This window comes from Trichechus manatus, unplaced genomic scaffold, assembly GCF_000243295.1.
Source record: "Trichechus manatus latirostris isolate Lorelei unplaced genomic scaffold, TriManLat1.0 scaffold00053, whole genome shotgun sequence".
Taxonomy (NCBI): Eukaryota; Metazoa; Chordata; class Mammalia; order Sirenia; family Trichechidae; genus Trichechus; species Trichechus manatus.
Window position 1 is genome coordinate 10,670,404 of NW_004443989.1, and position 18,731 is coordinate 10,689,134.

Genomic DNA, 18,731 nt, shown 5'->3' on the forward strand with positions numbered 1-18,731 from the left:
ACTTTGTCGAGTAGTAAGTGATCCAGAGAAGTAACTGCCATCCAAACTGAGTGGCTACATGACCCACAGGCCTGATCCTAAGCAGACAAGCACTGCTCTAGTGTGCACAGCTTTCCAGAGCATGATCTGTGAACTCAGCCATTTCAATGCACACGTTCAGATTAAAATTTTAAACAGTCAAATCTGTTTTTAAGATTTATGAACCCTAAACAGAGGATGTACAAATACACTTACATTTGTTTTTGTTTCTTTTCTACGTAGTTAAAAGCTTGATTTCAAAGTTCAATTGTAGATTTTTCAATAAATGAAAATTTTACACAGATAAAAGCCACCAAATCATTTTACCCAGCAGGGGGAGCTCAGAGTTCAAACACTGTATACAGGCTTAATGGACTTTTGCAATCATCAGTGACACCAAGATTAATAAACTTCAGAATTCTTTAACAATGAAAAATGCTCCCTATGGGAAAAAATAATTTCCATGTAGGATTTCTGGGAAAACACGAAATCTACTGGCTCCTCTAGATACCAAACCAAAACCAAATCTGCTGCCATCTATCTAGTCGATTCTGACTCATAGCAACCCTGTGGGACAGGGTAGAACTGCCCCATAGGTTTTTCAAGGAGCAGCTGGTAGATTTGAACTGCTGAACTTTTGGTTAGCAGCTGAGCTCTTAACTACTGGGCCAATAGGGTGCCCCTCTAGATACAGGCCCCTCAAATCAAGTCGGATCATCAGAGCGGGTGATGCGGATCCGCACACAGGCCCTGTAAACTGGTCTCAGGAGCATTAGCACAGGCCCACATGGAAGGACACTTTATAAAGGGAGGGACAACAGAAGTCACTGTCTCTACGTATTGCAGGGACGCTGGGCAGAGTATCCTTCACACCACACAGCACACCTGGTTTGTGAAGACTCAACAGGACCTAGAAAATCTGTTGAAAATGAACTCTGTTTCTATCTCTGCTCTGGTTGCAGGAGCTTTCAAGGTGCACCCACTGCCGCCCTCCAACAGTTGTCAACCCCAGGCTCTATGCCTTTCTCACCCTTATCTCTTCCATATCATGTATATTTTGGAAGCCCAATTCAATTCCTTTAGGAATAAGGTTGGAAGAAGACAGGTGATCTGAGAAAATAGCCAATCAAAATCCACACTGCCTGCCTGGTAACTAACATACCTTCTCCATTGTGAGTTGCTTAAAGACGGGATAGTACTTGTGCAAACGCAGTTTCCTGAGCCAATCTAAAATCCCATTTTGCTCCTGGGTTTGAGGGCTCTGCAGACTGGAAGACATCAGGATGGCAGGCGAGGCATCCATCTGGGCTCGGTAGGTCAGCGCCGAGCCGGCACCCGCAGGATGGGCGCAGTGGGGCAGGGTGGCAGCCGCACTGGCAGAGTGCTGCATGTGGTGCTGGGTGCTGTTCTGCGGGGATGGGATGCCAGCTACTCCACATACAGGCCTGCAAGGACAGCAGACAGGTGGGGGAGCACGGTGCCTATCACCCAGAAGGATGTTAAGATCCCCAGCAGAGAACACAGAGCCATATCTCCACTCCACACTGCACCCGAGACTATAGTCCACCACCAAATGAGGGACACATGACAGCCATTTCCTGTGTCTGCCCCTCCCCTCCACAACCACCACAGCAGTCAATGTGTCCCCAGGCCTGTCTGTGTGCATACATGTATTTGAGTGCATGTGCTCAAGAATATGTGTGTACATATACATTTGCATGCACATGCTTCAATATGTCTATATGTATATGCATACATGTTTATGTGCATGTGTGCACACATGTATTTGGATGCATGTGCTTCAACATGTCTATATGTGTACTTAAGTGTATATGCATATGTGTATATATGTATTTGTATGCATGTGCTTAAGGGTAGGTGTATGTGCACCCACGCACCTATTTGTCACCGACAGACTTTTGGTTGAGCTGCCTCGTTTCTGTTACTCTAAATCATGCAGCAGGTCATCACAAATTAAAACTGACTACTGAATCTTTACTATTCAAATTAATTTTTTAAAAAAGTAAAGCCTGGAAGGAACAAAAAGCCTCCTCCTCCTCCTCCCTGCCCTTGCCTTCCCACACGTCCATTTTTAATGAGGAGCCCTGGGACCTCTAGCCCCAGGGGTTCAAGAAGCAGTCTTCGGGAAATCACAAACTGCATTCTCTCTCTCCATACTACTCAAGACTAAAATGAGGACAATTTAACTCAAGAAACAATTGTTTACACACAACTGAAAAGCTGTTTATCATAGCAAAAAAACTTTGTAAAATTCTTATTTGAAATCTGCTGGGGAAGTAGAAAGTTTCTCACCTTCCAGATACACCCATCATAGTACCTACTTTAGAAAGGGAGGGGTTGCCAGGACCTATAAATGAAAAATAAGTATGATAAAAATGTAGAGACAATAAAAATATCTTGATTTTTATCTAATCACATTTTACAAACTTACTTGGACTTTGAAGCTGTTGGGTGGGAGATGAAGTGCTGAAAAATTTCTTAACATGGTCGTTTTTTAATACATGAGAAGGCAATGAAGCCAAATACCTAAAAATTAAACAAAGTGATCGTATTAGCATTAAAATGGTATTATCAAAAACTAACTGGGATAGGAAGTTTAATTTTCAATTAAGAGAAAATACTGACAGAAGAAAACAAGAAGTGCCATGAACTAATATTCTTGTTGTTTCCCCATATTTCACTTCTCTTATACTTTACATTGTATTAAATCAAGAAGTATTCAAAGGAGCCCTGGTATGGGCAGTGAACTGTAATGCAAAAATGATCATAAATACTGGCAACAAGCACACTCAAAACGTCCAATGAATGCACTGCAGCCAGTAATGGGTGTGCCGAAGTGGCAATCCCAGGCCAAGGCAGCCGCCATCTCTCTGCACATGCACAAAGCCAGTGGCCACTATCACTGTGTGTGCTATGAGAGGACCAAGGGCCCAGAGAAACTCTTCCTGTGACACTTTTTATCAGGCCCTAGTTTTATCTTGGAAGAGTCTCAACTGTCAACTGCAAAAGAGAAATGATAATCAGATTATATACGATTGTCAAAATGACATCAACTGGTGATCTATACTCTGAAAGTCCTTTACTCATATCCTCCAAATCACTCGAAGGTTTTTCAGATCCTTCACATTTGCCTAACTGATGGAAACCCCTAGCAGGAAAGGAGAGACCCAAACCAACGTGACCAAGATGTCCTCTCAAGAGCCCCTTGTGTGACTGGAGCATCTCATCCCTGGACCTGCCTACCCTGCCCTCACTGCCCTCAGTCACCACAGGGCCACCAGCTGGGCTGCATCCCTGCGGCCCCTGAGTGGAAGGGCCAGAGCTTCCAGGAGCTGGTGACGAGAGCAGCCCCTTTATTCGAGAGTTACCTCAGGTCCGCTTCCAGATCCATGTGGTTTCGCTCTACATAAAACGAATCTGGGCCAGCTAAGCAAGGAATGAATTTCTCCAAATTTTCTTCAGGGTACAGCTGAGATAACTGAAAAAGATGAAAACAAAGAAGAATATTGCAAATGATGAAGAAAGAATAAGATGTCATGTCAAACACACCAGGTAATACATTGCTCTTGTCTTTTAAGTAAACTTAGGACCTAGAGCTTTAAATATATAAAGCACTATAATAAAGTATGGAGCCCTGGTGGCGCAGTGGTTGAGAGCTACAGTGAGCTATGGCTGCTAACCAAAAGGTCAGCAGTTTGAATCCACCAGTTGCTCCTTGGAAACTCTATCAGGCAGTTCTACTCTGTCCCATAGAATCTCTATAAGTTGGAACTGACTCGACAGCAGTGAGTTTGGATTGGTTTTTTTATATTATAGTAGTAATTCATTTCACGTAACTTAAATTTCTCAATTGAAGGAAAATGTGAGCAAGTATTAGATGCTGACATCTCACGGGATGATCTAATGTACCATCTGTTAGTCATTTTAGAGTTCAATATCTGCTGAGAATGTAGAAAGCCATAAAAGAACACTGTTCCCAAAAGAACAAGAAAAAGCCAGATAATCTACACAACTGAAACTTCCCAAGACCATCAGAGAGCTGAAGTTGCAAGGCCACCAAGTGAACAGAATTTCGAAGAGGCACCAGCCACCTGAGGAGAGACAGGGCACGTGGCCCATCCCAACTCTGCGGAGCATGGAGGGAGAGCAGCTGTCTCCCAGCAGGAAAACGAACCAGCTAGGATGGAGCACTACCTCACAGGCCAAGTGCAGGCTGCATCAACACACAACCAGGAGCCCCTCACAGGGGCGTGCGCCCTCTCTCCCAAGCTCTTTCCTATAGGCAGGAGATGGGAGCAGGCAGGAGACCGGGGAGGGCCCCTACTGGTAATGCAAGTGCCACGTGAAACCCTGTGCATTTCCCTGGACCCTTCTCTCATACGAGCAAAAGCCTTAAGCCACCAGGAGAGGGGCAAGAATAATGCTCCTGCCCCCAAGCTCAAGCAAAGATCCCAAGCTCTGGGGGTGAGGTGGTAGGATATCCTTCTGCTTCTGGAGAAAGGGGTAGGAAATCTTCCTGCCACCAAGCCTCAGGCAAAGACCCACTGCTTGTGGGAAGGGTAAAAGCAAATCCTCTGCCCTGGAGGAGCAACAAGAAACCCTCTTGGGCCCAGGACCTTGCACTAATACAAAGCAGAGATCAGCTACTGCTGGAGAAGGAGCAGGAATACTGAGAAAGCCCCATCCCTGGAGCTCAGTGGCCCAAGCACTGCCTAGGACTGAGGTTGGACCTGGAGAATGGAGAATCCTCCCCTCAACTCCACCGCAAGTCTAGCACCAGGTAACAAGCAACAGCAGTATACCCTGGGAGAGTAGAGAGGGGTCCCCTCTGTGCCACAGGCATACAAGGACTGCTGGAAGCTAAGGGTGAAGCAAGATCATGAAGAAGAAACCTTCTACCACCCAAGGCCCACTCCAGGCACAAGGTCACAGCAGCCTCCAACAGAGGAGTTTAAGGCCTATGGTGCCCTGGTGGTAACCAGAGCAATAACCAAACCCAAACCCAGCACAACTCCTGACCTGATGACATCAACTCAAGCACCCACATGAAGAAGTGATACCTCAGCCTCTATATTCTTCTAAACGTTAATGCCTAGCATTCAATCAAAAGTTGCAAGATACACAAAAAAAGCAAGGGGGGAAGAACTATTGCCAAGAGATAAAGTAATCACAATCAGATTCAGAAATAACTCAGATGTTGGAACTATCAGACTGGGACTTTTAAGTAACTATGATTAACGTGTAAAAGGATCTAGTAAAAAAATGTGGAGATGCATGAACAAATGGAAAATTTCAGCAGAGAGATGGAAACTTTATTATAAAAAGAGTCACACGGAAAAGCTAGGACAAACAATAATATGAAATCAGAAATGAAAAATTAAGCATATTTCAACAGGTTTATCAGCAGCCTGGGAACAGCAGAGGAAAAAAGTCAGTGAACCTGAAGATAAGGCAACAGAAATTATCCAAACTGAAAGACAGAGTGAAAAAAAAAAAAAACACAAAACAAGGATCCAAGAACTGTGGACAATACCGAAGGTCTAAGATACGTGTAAATGGTGTCCCAGGAGAAGGAAGAGAGAGAGAATGGGGTGCAGAAGAAATATGAGAAGACATCATGGATGATAATTTTCCAAAATTAATGACAGACAACAAACTAGATATCCAAGAAGGGCACAGAATCCCCAGCAGGAAATACATTAGCTATTTTAAACACCTAAACAAAAGACTAACGAAAGGTCAAAGCTCCAGTCAGCTGAGTCTAGAGAAACTTTTTTTACCAAATGAGAAGCTAGGCAAAAAGGAGGGGAATGTGCAGTGTTCTGAATGTTACAAAGGAAAAGGTGAATTCCCAGGTGAGTATTAATAATCCTATAAGGAACGCCCGATAGGCCAAAAGGATAAGCATAAACAAACAACTCCCCATCCAAGCCTTTTAAATATGATCCGTCCATGCAGTTTTCTCCTACAGGATTATATCCTTGATTTTATAATGAAAATGTAAGACTCACTCTGGAGATGCTTTAGATATGTTATTCCATCCATACAACAAAGGCTGATTATTTAATATGTACAACTATGCCACGGACAGCAGACTTTAGACATGTATGTACATATGTACATACAAGTAAAGAGGTATTATGTAGTAGTGGAACCCTTTCATCAAATGGTATTTGTTGAACCAATTTAAAGATTAAAGGAAAAAATGAATATGTAAAATGGATAAGGGTGGAAGTAGGTGAACCACTTGTTAGGGGGCCTTTATCTCTGACTACTCAGCCAAATTGTGTGTGCCCTCTTGTCACTTCTCTTCCTCAGCTTTCCGAAGGAAACTTTGGGGCTGAATCGTAAAAAAAAATAATAATAATAATAATAAACATAAACCAGTGCATGCCACATCTTTCTCATGCATCTTATTTTCAACAACTGGAGGGAGTAAAGATTTGTAAAGGCATCAGGGATCATGTGTTTATGACAATACACCCTATTAGACCCAGACCTTGGACTTCACTGCTGATAGTATGAAATTACTGACACTGCACTCACTATGCTAATTTGAAGGAAGCAATCCACTGAAATTACTCTGCAGTATTATCAACCACTGGGGATTCTTTTAGTTCCTGTAATAGCCCTTAAGTTACCTTACCTTTGAAATAAATTCAGTCACTTCAGAGGAAGATTTGGTTACTGATGTTACTGAAGAATCAGACCACAAGACCTTAAAAACAAACAGACAAACCTTAAAAACAGACACCACATACTGAACCCACAGCATACGTCTCATTTATTAGCTGGTGCAGGTTTAGTGAGCACTGTGCACCTTGAGAAGGGAGCGTTTATACACCCTTGACTTGTTAAAAAGGAACATTCATACAACTCAAGTCCATTAATGCTCAACTTCCTGTTGGGTGCAATTCTTCAAATACCACCAAATTACTCAAGCATAGAGTCTAAAGCTCACTCCTCAAAGTTCTAGAAAGTGTTGCCAGTTATAACTGTGTGTGCCAGAGCACACTGTCCTCCGGGGACCTCCTCTCCTTAGAGAAGCACACGACTTTGGGTGCAAAATCACAGAATCATCACAAATCAGCCCACTCATCCACATGCTAGGTGCCCATTATGGGGTAGGTGCTCTGGATACACTGACAAATGAGACAAGGCCCCTGCCCTCAGGAATCCACTGACCAATCCACGGGGGTGCCTATGAGTAAATCTTTGGTACTAGGAGAGGAACAGCAGGGAAAATCACATGAGAAGGGGTGGGAAGAGGGAATCCAGGGAGAGAGTATCAGAAAGGGCTTTCTGGAAGAAGTTCTACAAAGCCTGGTACACCAAAGACTGGATCACAGCATCCATTTTTGATTCCCAGCACTTTTACTTCTGTTGGTAATTGTACTTCATTACTTCATAAACGTCCATCTCCCCAGTGGACTGTGAGCTTCCTGGGGGAGGGGCTATGTCTTTTTTTCTCCATTTTCTCCCAGTGCTGATCACAATGTTTACTACGTGAGGTGCCAAATAAGTATGAGTGAGAGAAGGGGAGAGAGTACTTTTCCACGAGAGTTTTCTGCTTTGAGAACAGCATGAGCTCAGCTGGGAAGGGCAGGTACGAAGTCCATGAACTGAGTAAGACGGGCAGAGGAAACAGGTTACATACATGAGAGGCAGGCAGGGGCCAGATTAGGAGGGGTTAAATCATGGAATGTTCCCAAAAGTTCAAGGGAAGCCACTGGAGGATTTTATGCCAGGAAATAAAATGAGCAAATGTATTTTATTACCCCAAAAGAGACCATTCTATTTACACCTGCTCCTCACTTATCAACTATCTCGTTATCCAACACTTCGCATTTATGGCAACAGTAAAAAATCTACTATCCAACTATTTTGCGCATTAACGACGTACATCTGGCAGTAACGAAAGCCAAGGTGTGAGGCGAGAGTAATGCTGGCTGTGGTGATAAAGGTTATGTGTCAACTTGGCTGGGCCATGATTCTCAGCGGGATGGCCGTTATATAATGATGTAGTCATCCTCTAATTTTGTCATCTGATGTGGTCATCCTCTATTTTCGCATAATGCTGATTATTGCATAATGACCTGATCTTTGGAACCTAACCATGTCAATAAGTGAGGAGTGGGTGTATACTGATTTAGAGCAATTAGCACTTGGAGATATCAAGGATGACACCTGTCCCCCCAGGCCCCATCTGCTGAAAAATGCCCCCATGACATGTGCTTCCAGAAGCCTCTGTCCCCCTCGGCCTGGAATGGCTCAGCCATGTCTGCTGAGATTCACACTTACTGCTTTCCTGGTTCAGTAGCTGTCACACCACAGAGTGACTGCTAATGGGTCGGCTGTATTGAGCTCCCATCAAATACAAGCCAGCTGAGGAGGCCCATCTTTTTCACCTCTCAACTTCCAATGCCCATCAGAACGGACTGGCCACTCTTGGATGGACTGTTACTACAAAGGTGCCTTACCACCCAACTCTTATCTACTCCTAAATAAAAACATCAAAATTGCTTTTCTGTCTGAAAAACTCAAATCCTGTAACAACACTAAAAAGAAGTTTGGAGGAATGGTTAATAAACCGCTACGCACATACGACAGTATTAACACCTACGATTAAAAGTGAGAACAATTCTGGTCTTTAAGATCTTCCACCCAAAGCACTGCTGACATGTGTGTTTCAAAGTAAAATACATAAAGAAAAACTTCTGTTTTCCATACAACTCATGCTTTGAGCAAAGCCTGATTCCCATTTTGACTTGTTTCTTTTCTTCCACATTCATACCACATGAATGCATCCTAACCCAACTATAAGATGAAATCCAACACCCAAACAATAAGTACACCATGAACGGGTCGCTTTACGTTGAAACACAATGTCTTCACTGACAATTATGTTCTTTAAGTATTTAAGAGTATCCTAAGTTGGTTGTTCCTGATGTTTTTCTTTTACTGCTTTCCAACTGAAGTTGGTATTTCAACCTAAGCAGGTATAAAGCAAGAACTGGAAACCAAGAGCCCACTTCTAGGCTGAATTCAGCACCGTTACACTTTGCAAACGATTTGGCTCTCAGTGCAATGAGGTAGATACAGAAACTGAGATCACCTAGAGACTTTCAGAGCAATTTGATACTGCTCCAACATCCAAGCATACTGTTTATCCACTGCTTATCGTATGTTCTAAGTGTCCGTTCTCCATGGGTTAGAAATTTAAAAACCAAACCAAATCCTGGTCTTTCCTCACAGAGTTTGAGAGGCACTGCTCTAGAGAATGCAGACATGTCACCTATCTCCAGTACCTCCCTTGGGGACTCCACCGCATGTGTGCATACTGAAATGGTCTGAGCAGCTGACAATAGAGAGCAGCGTTTTCATCAGACGTGGATGCTTACGTGTTAAGTGAACGAACTGAGAATTCTCACTGCTTATTTCAAGAGAGATTTTTTAAATAACAGTTGCTATTATCCTTCAGAATTAGTGTTGCTTAAAAACACTGTATTAAGCTACTTTTCTGAGGCAGAAATGGCTTCTGCATTTTATTACTGGGACTAATCTTGATATTTAATGTTAAGTGTGTTAATATATACTACTGAACAAAAACCACCTTCAAAGATCATGACCAAAGACAGAGGCAAATCATGAGAGGCAGGCTGAAAACTTTTACTTGGTACATTCTTTAGGTTAATGCATTTAGGCGGTATAGTTTTATCTAACTACAAAAAATTTTTATATTTTTCCCTGAAAGACTACATCCACCAAATGGCATATACATTCAGAGGAATAAAGAAAGAAATGGTTAATGCCAGACTAAACTCTAGGCTTGTTCTGGACAGAGATCCCCTGCCCCCCAGCCTCAGGGGCAGCATCCCTCATGGGAACCCAGCTAGACTTCTGGTACAGAGGGTAGACTGGAACCATGCACTGAACTCCAGCCACTTTGTAAACCTCACAAAAGTGATACTCAGGGATATCTGAGAAGTGTAAACTCAGGGCAAGGAGGCCGAGCAGGAGCTGTGGAAGTACAGATCCGCCTAGGGCTGACCCACTCCTGGGATGAGGGTGGCGAGCGCAGTGGGTCTGCACTGTGGCAGCACCTGGTGAGCCTGAGCAAGGTGACGATGAGACTAGAACAGAGGACTGGTTCAGCAGGTGCCCTGGAAGCAGTCAGAGCCCCACCCTGATTCTGGAAGCTGGGTGGCCCTCCTTCTCCCCACCTTGAGAGAAGCCCAGAGCTGCGAAATTTTATACCGTGTTATCAATCACATCAGGGTAGATAGATATTCATCGAATGTCAGGGTCGATGGATAAGGACACTTCCAGACATAGAAGTCTCACAGCACATATGTCCCCAGTACCCTTTCTACGAAGGGTACCAGAGCAAGTACTCCACCAAAACAAGGGAATAACCCAAGAAAAAAGATGTCATCCAATCCAAGAACAGGGAATCCAAGTCAGGAGAGAGGAAAGACCTGCAGGGTGATGATGAGGGGAGACCCCAAGATGAGAGCCTGTGCACACATGTGTCCCAGGTGTGAAGACTATCAATCACGTCCAGGGTGGAGCAGGCCAGAAGGCTCCAGGAGGCAAAACTCCGAAGGGGCCATGCGGACAGACTGCTGGCCTATCCCAATGCCACAGAGGAGTCTAGACAGCCATAGACAATGCAGGGGTCGAACAGTACTTGTCACTAAGCAAATGAAAAACAGAGACGACTCCAGAGAAAACAAAATGTAGGCACGAACGGAAAAGTAGTAAAAACATACCTTGTGGCTCAGCTATGGACAGCGTTCACAGTCATACCAATGCCAACACCAAACCCTGATCTGATTAGGGCCAGGCTCTGAGTATCGCGGGAAGCACCACAGGAGCAGGGCCCTGCTACTGTGGGCAGTGTCTTCCAGTGGGCTCTTTAAACTATGCACACGTGTATCTGACAAAAATGTAGACTACATTAAAAATAACCACCAGGACTCATCGTTTGCTAACAGTGATGAGATATTCAGAACAGTTGAGATGGTTTTGAGATAATAAACTTTAAAGAAAAGATATGGCACTAAAACAAATGTAGTGTCTGAGTTTTTAAGGAAGAATGGTACAATAGTTGTTTTTTGTATTGTTTTCTAGTTCTTTTTAAGTCAACAAAACTCTATAATCTAACAGGTGTTTCAAGGTTTAGGTAACCTTGTGTTTTTTTTTTAATGTGTAATAAGAAAGAAACTTCTTTAATTAAAAAAAAGTTTAAGATACTCCAATTTCTCAACAGTGAATTTGAAAAAGCTACAAGTAACAAAACTGGTAAAATCTGGAACCTGCTTCCAGAGTTACCGATTTGATTTCTTCAGTAACTGGTAACTAGCAATTACAATTTTAGCACAAACAAAACCAAACTCCTTGGGAATGAATAGAAACTCAAACTCCTATCTGCAGTCACTTTATAAATCCTGTTATCATCTTAATCCAGTTACTTACATCTTCCTAGGAAAGAGTAACCTTTCCTTTTATCCTGGAAAACAATGATACATAAAAATTAAAACAAAAGGTCAATCAGGCTGAAAAAAATTGGTGGGGTATGGGAGAAGTGATTTTCTTTCTCCCATAAAAGTGAAGCCTTTCAGAAAATGTTCCCCTAAATTGTCCTACACTGTTATCAATGGACTCTCACATCTTAGGTACAGAAAATACTCCTAGGAAGCTGCTGTTTTGGTCATAGCATAGTAGCTACTTATTCCTATGCTACTTTCCATTCCCACCAGCAGTACATGAGAGCCCCAGGTCTTCCACATACCCACCAACACTTGGTACGGGCAATTTTTTAATTTTTTAGCCATTCTAACTGGGTGTGGTAGCATCTCACTGTGGCTTTAATTTGTATTTTCCTGACAACTAATGATGTTGAACATCTTTTCATATGCTTAATTGCCATCCATATAGCTTTCTTGGTGAAGTGTCTATTCAAATATTTTACCCATTTTTTATTGGGTTGTTTTCTTATTACTGAGTTTTGAGAGCTGGGATCTAATTCTGAGTTATCTGTTCTGTTCCATTGGTTTACAGGGCTCTCTTTCCACCAACACCATAGTGTCTTGATTAGTGTAACTTGTTTATTTTTGAAGTTAGGTAGTGTGAGTCTCCTAATTTTTTTCTTCTTCTCAGAATGGGTTTTGCTACTCTAGTTCTTTCTCTATAAATTTTAGAATCAATCTGATTTCTAAAAAAAAAAAAAGAAAAATTCCCCACTGGGATTTTTATCACATTTGCTTTAAATCCAGAGATGGGTTTGGGGACAATGGACGTCTTAGCAATACCGTTATCCAACCCAATAACATCAAGTTAGCACCACAGTATATCTACTTAGTTAAGTCTTCTTTGATTTCATCGTTATTTTATAGTTTCAAGTATATTAACATTACAAATATTTTATTACGTTTATACCTCACTTCATGGTTTAGGTTTTTCTACTGTTCATTTCTAGTACAGAGAAATACAACTAATTTGTATACAGACCTTGTATCATGTGACCTGGCTAAACTAATTTATTAGTTCTAGTAGCTTTTTTGTACATTTTTGGAGATTTTCTATGTAGTCAATCATCTGCGAGTACAGACAGTTTGGTATCTTCCTTTCCAGTCTGTATGTGTCTTTTATTTCTCCTCCCCTTACTGCACTGGCTGGAACCTCCAAGGTGATGCTGAATATGACTGCTAAGAGCAGACATCCTTGCCTTGTTCCCAAACTTGGGGGGAAATGCGCTCTGTCTCTCACTATTATGTGAGGTTTTTGTAGAGGCCCTTTCTCAAGTGGAGCAAGTTTCCTTCTATTCCTAGTCTACTGAGAGGTTTTATCCAGAATGGATGTGGAGTTTTATCAAATGCTTTTTCTGAACCTATGGAGACAACCCTGGGAAAGAGTAGAGATGAGAGGGTCTAGATCCAGGTTCTGAGGAATTGCCAACCATTCTAACAATCGAGAACCAGGTAAACGAGGGTGAGCCTCAATGAAAAAGCAGGCTGTGAGAAAGCAGACAAGAAGTCAGAAGAAGAGAATTTTCAGAAGGAATGAGCATTCAATAGTGTCAGTTGCTGCTAAGAGGTCGAATAAGACGAGGACTGAAGACCACCCAGTGGATTTAGTAACACAGGGATCACTGGGGATGTTGATGAGAGTGACTTATATAAACTTGTAGGAATAACAGCCAGGGTGGTTTGGCAAGAAAGAGTGGGAGAGGAACGGGAGAGAGCAATTTTAGACAACCATTTTGAAAAATGTGGTATGAGTGGGAAGAGAACAGTAGAGTGGTAGCTGAAGAGGATGTGGGGGAGCACTCAAGATGGAAGTTGGGTGTGTTGAAAGGTATGTTAGATTATCTTCTCTGCTTGCTAGCCGCCCAGCTTACTTGCTTTACAAGACTACAGAAGCTGACATCTGCTAGGTATGAACCGCCACAGTTAACTGCCAGGAGCTCTTATGTGATATACGTGTGGCTAAAACACCCTACAAGCGGCCGCTTATTTAAGAGTGGGCAGGCAGGCACAAGTCAGCAGCAGTGACCTAACACACATACAGTTCAAGCTGTGCAAATGGGCACAACTTCTATAAAGAAGACAGATTTAAAAATACTAATCATATCCTTTCTCTGTGCCTTGAGTTACCACTCAACAAATGCAGTTTTGGCTGCAAGTATCTTGGGCATATCAAGCTAACACCCCAAAAGAAAAACTAGTTGGACCGTTGGGTAGTGAAGGATTATCAATGCCCTAAGCACAAGAATACCTTACTAGTTATCACACCAGGAAAAGCAAACTTTCCACATAATTGAAGCTTTTCCTTTAAATGCTAAAACACTGCAGTGTAACTGTTTGGGGTAGAAAACATCTTAATCTGAGCATCTGGCCCTTGTGACAGTTGTCACTGTTAATGCAAGCAGGAGTCTCTACACTAATGCAGCAAGCTCAGACCTACCATGAGGCCTGGGGCTACAGGTTTCTTCTGAGTTGTTAGTTTGCTTTCTGAGGACTCGGAGCCTTGTGTCTGCCCCTGCCAACCTGCTGCTCCTACCCTTCCTGGTCCCAGCTCCCTCCTCCTCAAAGGAGAGTATGTTTGCCACAGCTCATTGCTTTAGAAAAAGGCTGTCAAGAGTCATGTGGTACAAAGTTACCACATCTCACACTGATGACCCTGAGTTCCTTGTCACAAACACTTGGACTGAGAATAGCGGCCAAATCAAAGTCCACTGTCATCAAATCGATGTAAGTAAAGCCAGCCACTCCTGAAAAGCCTCGATCACACTTTTCTGAATAAGCACTCCCCAATGGAGGCTGAAGCTGACTCCCCATCAGCCCCTCTCTGAGGATGCTGACTGTAAGATGGAGATAACTAACGACAGGAAGGAGTAAGGTACAATTGCTTCTGCAGAGGCCACAAGGCACCCAGGTTACTTGGATTGTGGCCAGCTCACGGGGTTAAGAGCGCCACTGTGGCATTTCTGAGAACACCTGTGAGACCTGCTGTACAGGACAACCTTGAAGACACTGGGATCCAGAAGACTCTGAGGTTGCTGAGACCCAGGCACTACGGTTACAAGCCTCCCCAGGTACTTTTTCAACAACTTCCAATCTAAGGTAATCTAGCCTTTTTCTTACACTTTGAAAAAACAAATCTAAAGCTTAACAACTGATTCTCAAAATGCAGTACGTCCCAAATCAAATGAAGACTTTATCCTTTTAGTGGTAAAAGTATTTAAAGTATTTTGATGTAGCTACATTCTTTGAAAAATGAGTAAAACTGCACATAGTATACAGAGTAGATACTAACCAGCTTTTTTATTCCCAAGAGCATGCCCCAATAACTCTGGGAGCAGATTTTCATTATCAACCAGGCTTCAATAACGCATCCGGGTCAAAGGAGAACCTAACATAGCATGACGGGCATGTGAGAGAACCCTTGATTGTGAGTTGGGACACACCAGTCAGAACACATTCCTCAGCCTCTTCTGCAGCCAAGTGGGATGAAAAACTAAGTTCTGGCCATTAATAAGTGGCACTGTCTAGTGGCTGCTTCCAGTAACATCGTTTAAAAGAAATATAAACAGTTGCCTTTCCCCTACCCTCCTACATCCTGAATCTTGCTGCTTGGGATACAAAAACGCCAAGACCAGAGCCCCAGCTGCCACCTTATACCATGAGAGAATGAGGGCCACATCCTAGGGATGTCAAAGCAGTCACCGGAGGAAGCCTGGGCCCCTAGGTTTTTAGGGAGCACAGCTGCCCTGGGCCACCTCCTTGTAGACTCTGATGTGAGAGAGAAGTGGCCTTTTATGTTGTGTAAAGCCACCGTTACTGTGCAGCTCTGATCTTAACTCTAACATGCAGAATGTCTCAATTTTCATGATGCTTCACGTCATCTACCTTCAATGACCAACGAACAGCAACTGGGCATATTGGCCTGGAGGCCTTCACTGCACAGGTGCGTCAGAGTGGAGGCCCTCACTGCACAGGCACATCAGTGTGGAGGCCCTCACTGCACAGGCGCGTCAGCCTGGAGGCCCACAAGGCCCTCACTGCACAGACTTGTCAGTGTGGAGTCTCTCACTGCACAGGCCCAGGAGGTTTTGCCATCTAGTGTGTGCATGAGAAGAGGAGCAGCTCAGCTTTTAGGCAGGTACCAAACTCCAGACACTATGCTAAGTGCTTTGTATGGCTGTTTCATTTAATATCCTCCTTTATAAGTGGGGAGCCCTGGTGGCTCAGTGGTTAAGTGTCTGGTTGCTAACCAAAAGGCTGGCAGTTCAAATCCAACAGCCGCTCCTTGGAAACCCTTTGGGCAGTTGCTATGAGTTGGAATCGACTCGACAGAAAGGGTTTTTTTTTTTTGTTTTTTTGTTTTTAAAACACATGGAGACATTGGGCATGGAGAGTTCAGGCACTGTCCTAGGTCACAGAGCTCATAAAAGGAGAGAGAGAACAGAAATCCTTAATGCCAGGCTGTTCCAGAGCCCACACACCCCTTCCCCTTGTAGGTGCAGGGAGGGAGCAGCCCCCCAGGCCAGAACCTGACCACCCCCAGTGTGGAGCTTGGCTGCCAGTGGGACCCAGGCCCACTTGCCTATCTCCCACAGCACCAACACAGGGCTTGGCAAACAGGCACATCTGTTAAATAACAGCATCTATTGGTGGTAAATATTTTCTTCCTACTCCTTAGAGGAGAGAGAGCAAAAAGAAAAAAAAAAAAAAAAAAAACTTAGCATCTTACCTCAAAGGAACATTCAACATTTCTTTCATTTTTTTTGTGTGATAATCCTTTCAGGTCTATCTTTTCAACACTCACTGTAAAAGTAAAAAAACAAAATTATAAAAATGAAATAAAATCTTGAGGTATATGTAGTTATTTGGCATTTGACACTTCAGCAGTTTTCACACAAGGCTGTCGCACTTGGTGTTGTTCAGTCACGTCTGTAGTGCCCTTGCCCTTATCTAGAGTCAGAAACTTAGCAGGAAGGAAGAAGGCTAACATTTAGGTCTGGTAGTAAATTTATAAGTAAATAGAAGACACAAGCAAAAAAACAAACCACAGAAGAGAAAAGAGAAAAAAACAGTACTTGAAAATAGAACTGAAGTTTACTTGAATGCACAAGAGTACTAACTCCGATTATAATTGGGTCTCTGTGCTAACCCTCAAAGGTTATGAATCAGTTCTGATTTATAAAACACTAATGCTCAACGAAAGAAGCCCTGGCAGCGCAAGTGATTAAGTGCTTGGCTGCTAACAGAAAGGTCGACGGTTCGAACCCACCAGCCACTCCGCAGGAGAAAGACGTGGCAGTCTGCTTCTGTAAGATTACAGCCTTGGAAACGCTATTGGCAGTTCTACTCTGTCCTACAGGGTCCCCATGAGATGGCATCGATTCACCGGCAATGGTTTTGGGTTTGGAATGCTCAACGCACTCAACTGCGATTGTTTTAAATGCTATTTCTCAAAGCACAGTCACCCAGGCAGTCTATTATTTGTGTCTTCCTGTCATTAGAATATATGCTCTCCCTTCTATGACAGGGGAAGGATAGGGGTGATCAGGACACCGGTTATAAAGAAACAACAGACTACTAACACTGCCTCTAAAGATCATAAGGATTGTCAGAGAGTAGTCACACAAGATACAAACAAAAAGCACCAATTTTAAGAAGGCAATTTAATAGAATATATACAATATATACATGGAAAGCTAGCTAAACACAAAGCTTAACTCACATCTACCGTAAACCAAAATTTATTCTAAGTAACACTAAACTAACTTATCTTTTAAATCTTTAGAAGGTGGCTAGAAGGAAAAAAGTGAGAGAATAAAATTGAAAAGACACTATCCAGTTTAATTTATTTAAACACAACAGAAAATGAGCCTGAATTAAGCAACATTAATCACGAGTGTTTAAAAGAGATGCACTGTAACAGGAACAAGCTAATTCGCTGCAGGATTCTTTCAGCAGGCTCTTAAAGAAAACTATCTGTGAGTGCAGAGAGATGGACGAGGGTGCCACTGCCTTCACACCCAGTGGGCCGGGCTCCTCCTTCCCAGGCGACTTCCATTGCGAAACTCACTCTAAAGTCCAGTGTGCTATGTTGTGAGCCCCTAGAAGGTGGAGACCGTGCACTAGCTAAACAAAGATGAACACTCACACTCACTGAGGCCCCTACTCAGCCCTGGCTGTCTCTCAGTGTGTCCCTCAACTTCAGCACAGAGCCGGGCACAGAGCAGACACTGGACACACGCGGGCATGAAGAAACATACAACACACGTCAGATGTCATACCTGAGCTGTCCATCTTGATCTATATTGTTTTACTGAATTTGCTGAAATGTATTAACAATGACCTTTGCTAATAAATGACATTAAACACACAAGATACTTATGTTCACCTACACTTTCAAAATATAAGACAGTGACAGAAGCAGGAAAGGAATGAGAAAGTCAGTAACTGAATACAAGGTGTCACTAAAACAGGTAAACCCTTGTAGAACAAAAAGGAATGCTATGGCAGAAACAACTGACTGCTCGCCCCAGAACCACTTGTCGCTAGTGACAGAAGATTTAGCTGGGCATCACATTTCCCAGTCTCCCTTGCAGCTGTGACTAGGTTCAGGCGAAAGGGATGAAAATCCCGAATCAGACCCGAGAGGTGAGGACTGTCCCACCCAAGTGGCTCTTCCTCACCACACCACCTGGAATAAGGGCGGGAAGAGCAGCTAGAGCCAATTGCTGAGGAGGGAAGACAACCTGACAGAAGGGGTACACTCAACACCCAAGGCAGCCATCCTGGCCTCATCTGCTCTGAGGACAACACCAAGGCTCTCACCTGGCCTGGTCCTCCTCCTTGCCCTGGGCTTCCCCACTCTCCTCAAAGTGGGCATAGCATGTGACCACTTTGGCCAGTAGGTCATAGGGCAGAAAGGACATCTGTCATTCGAGGCTGCAATCACAATCTTGTGAGGAGTGATTTAAGAATCAGCCTTGAAGACATACAGGGTGCAAACACATGGTGCCCGCCTGAAATGAACAGAATATCATGCTTTCTTTCTTCCTTCCTTGAGAAGGAAGGGTGCACACAGCCAACCACTATTAACATCTAACTTTCTATTATTTTTTCATGGTTAACTTTTTTTTTTTTTTTTTTAATTTTAAATGTTTACATTTC

At 43.2% G+C, this 18,731-nt stretch overlaps 1 protein-coding gene across 1 annotated transcript in view; it reads right to left on the bottom strand.

Moving 5' to 3' along the window:
* The window catches only part of ZCCHC14 (zinc finger CCHC-type containing 14), a 95,853-nt gene that overhangs the window by 11,107 nt on the left and 66,015 nt on the right, over positions 1-18,731 (bottom strand). Inside the window, exons 3-8 of the mRNA XM_004377745.2 lie at positions 16,297-16,370; positions 6,686-6,757; positions 3,408-3,517; positions 2,471-2,565; positions 2,332-2,386; positions 1,181-1,463 (exon numbers count right to left, since the gene is read on the bottom strand). Coding sequence (XP_004377802.2) covers positions 1,181-1,463; positions 2,332-2,386; positions 2,471-2,565; positions 3,408-3,517; positions 6,686-6,757; positions 16,297-16,370 — 689 coding nt within the window. The remainder of the gene's footprint in view (positions 1-1,180; positions 1,464-2,331; positions 2,387-2,470; positions 2,566-3,407; positions 3,518-6,685; positions 6,758-16,296; positions 16,371-18,731) is intronic.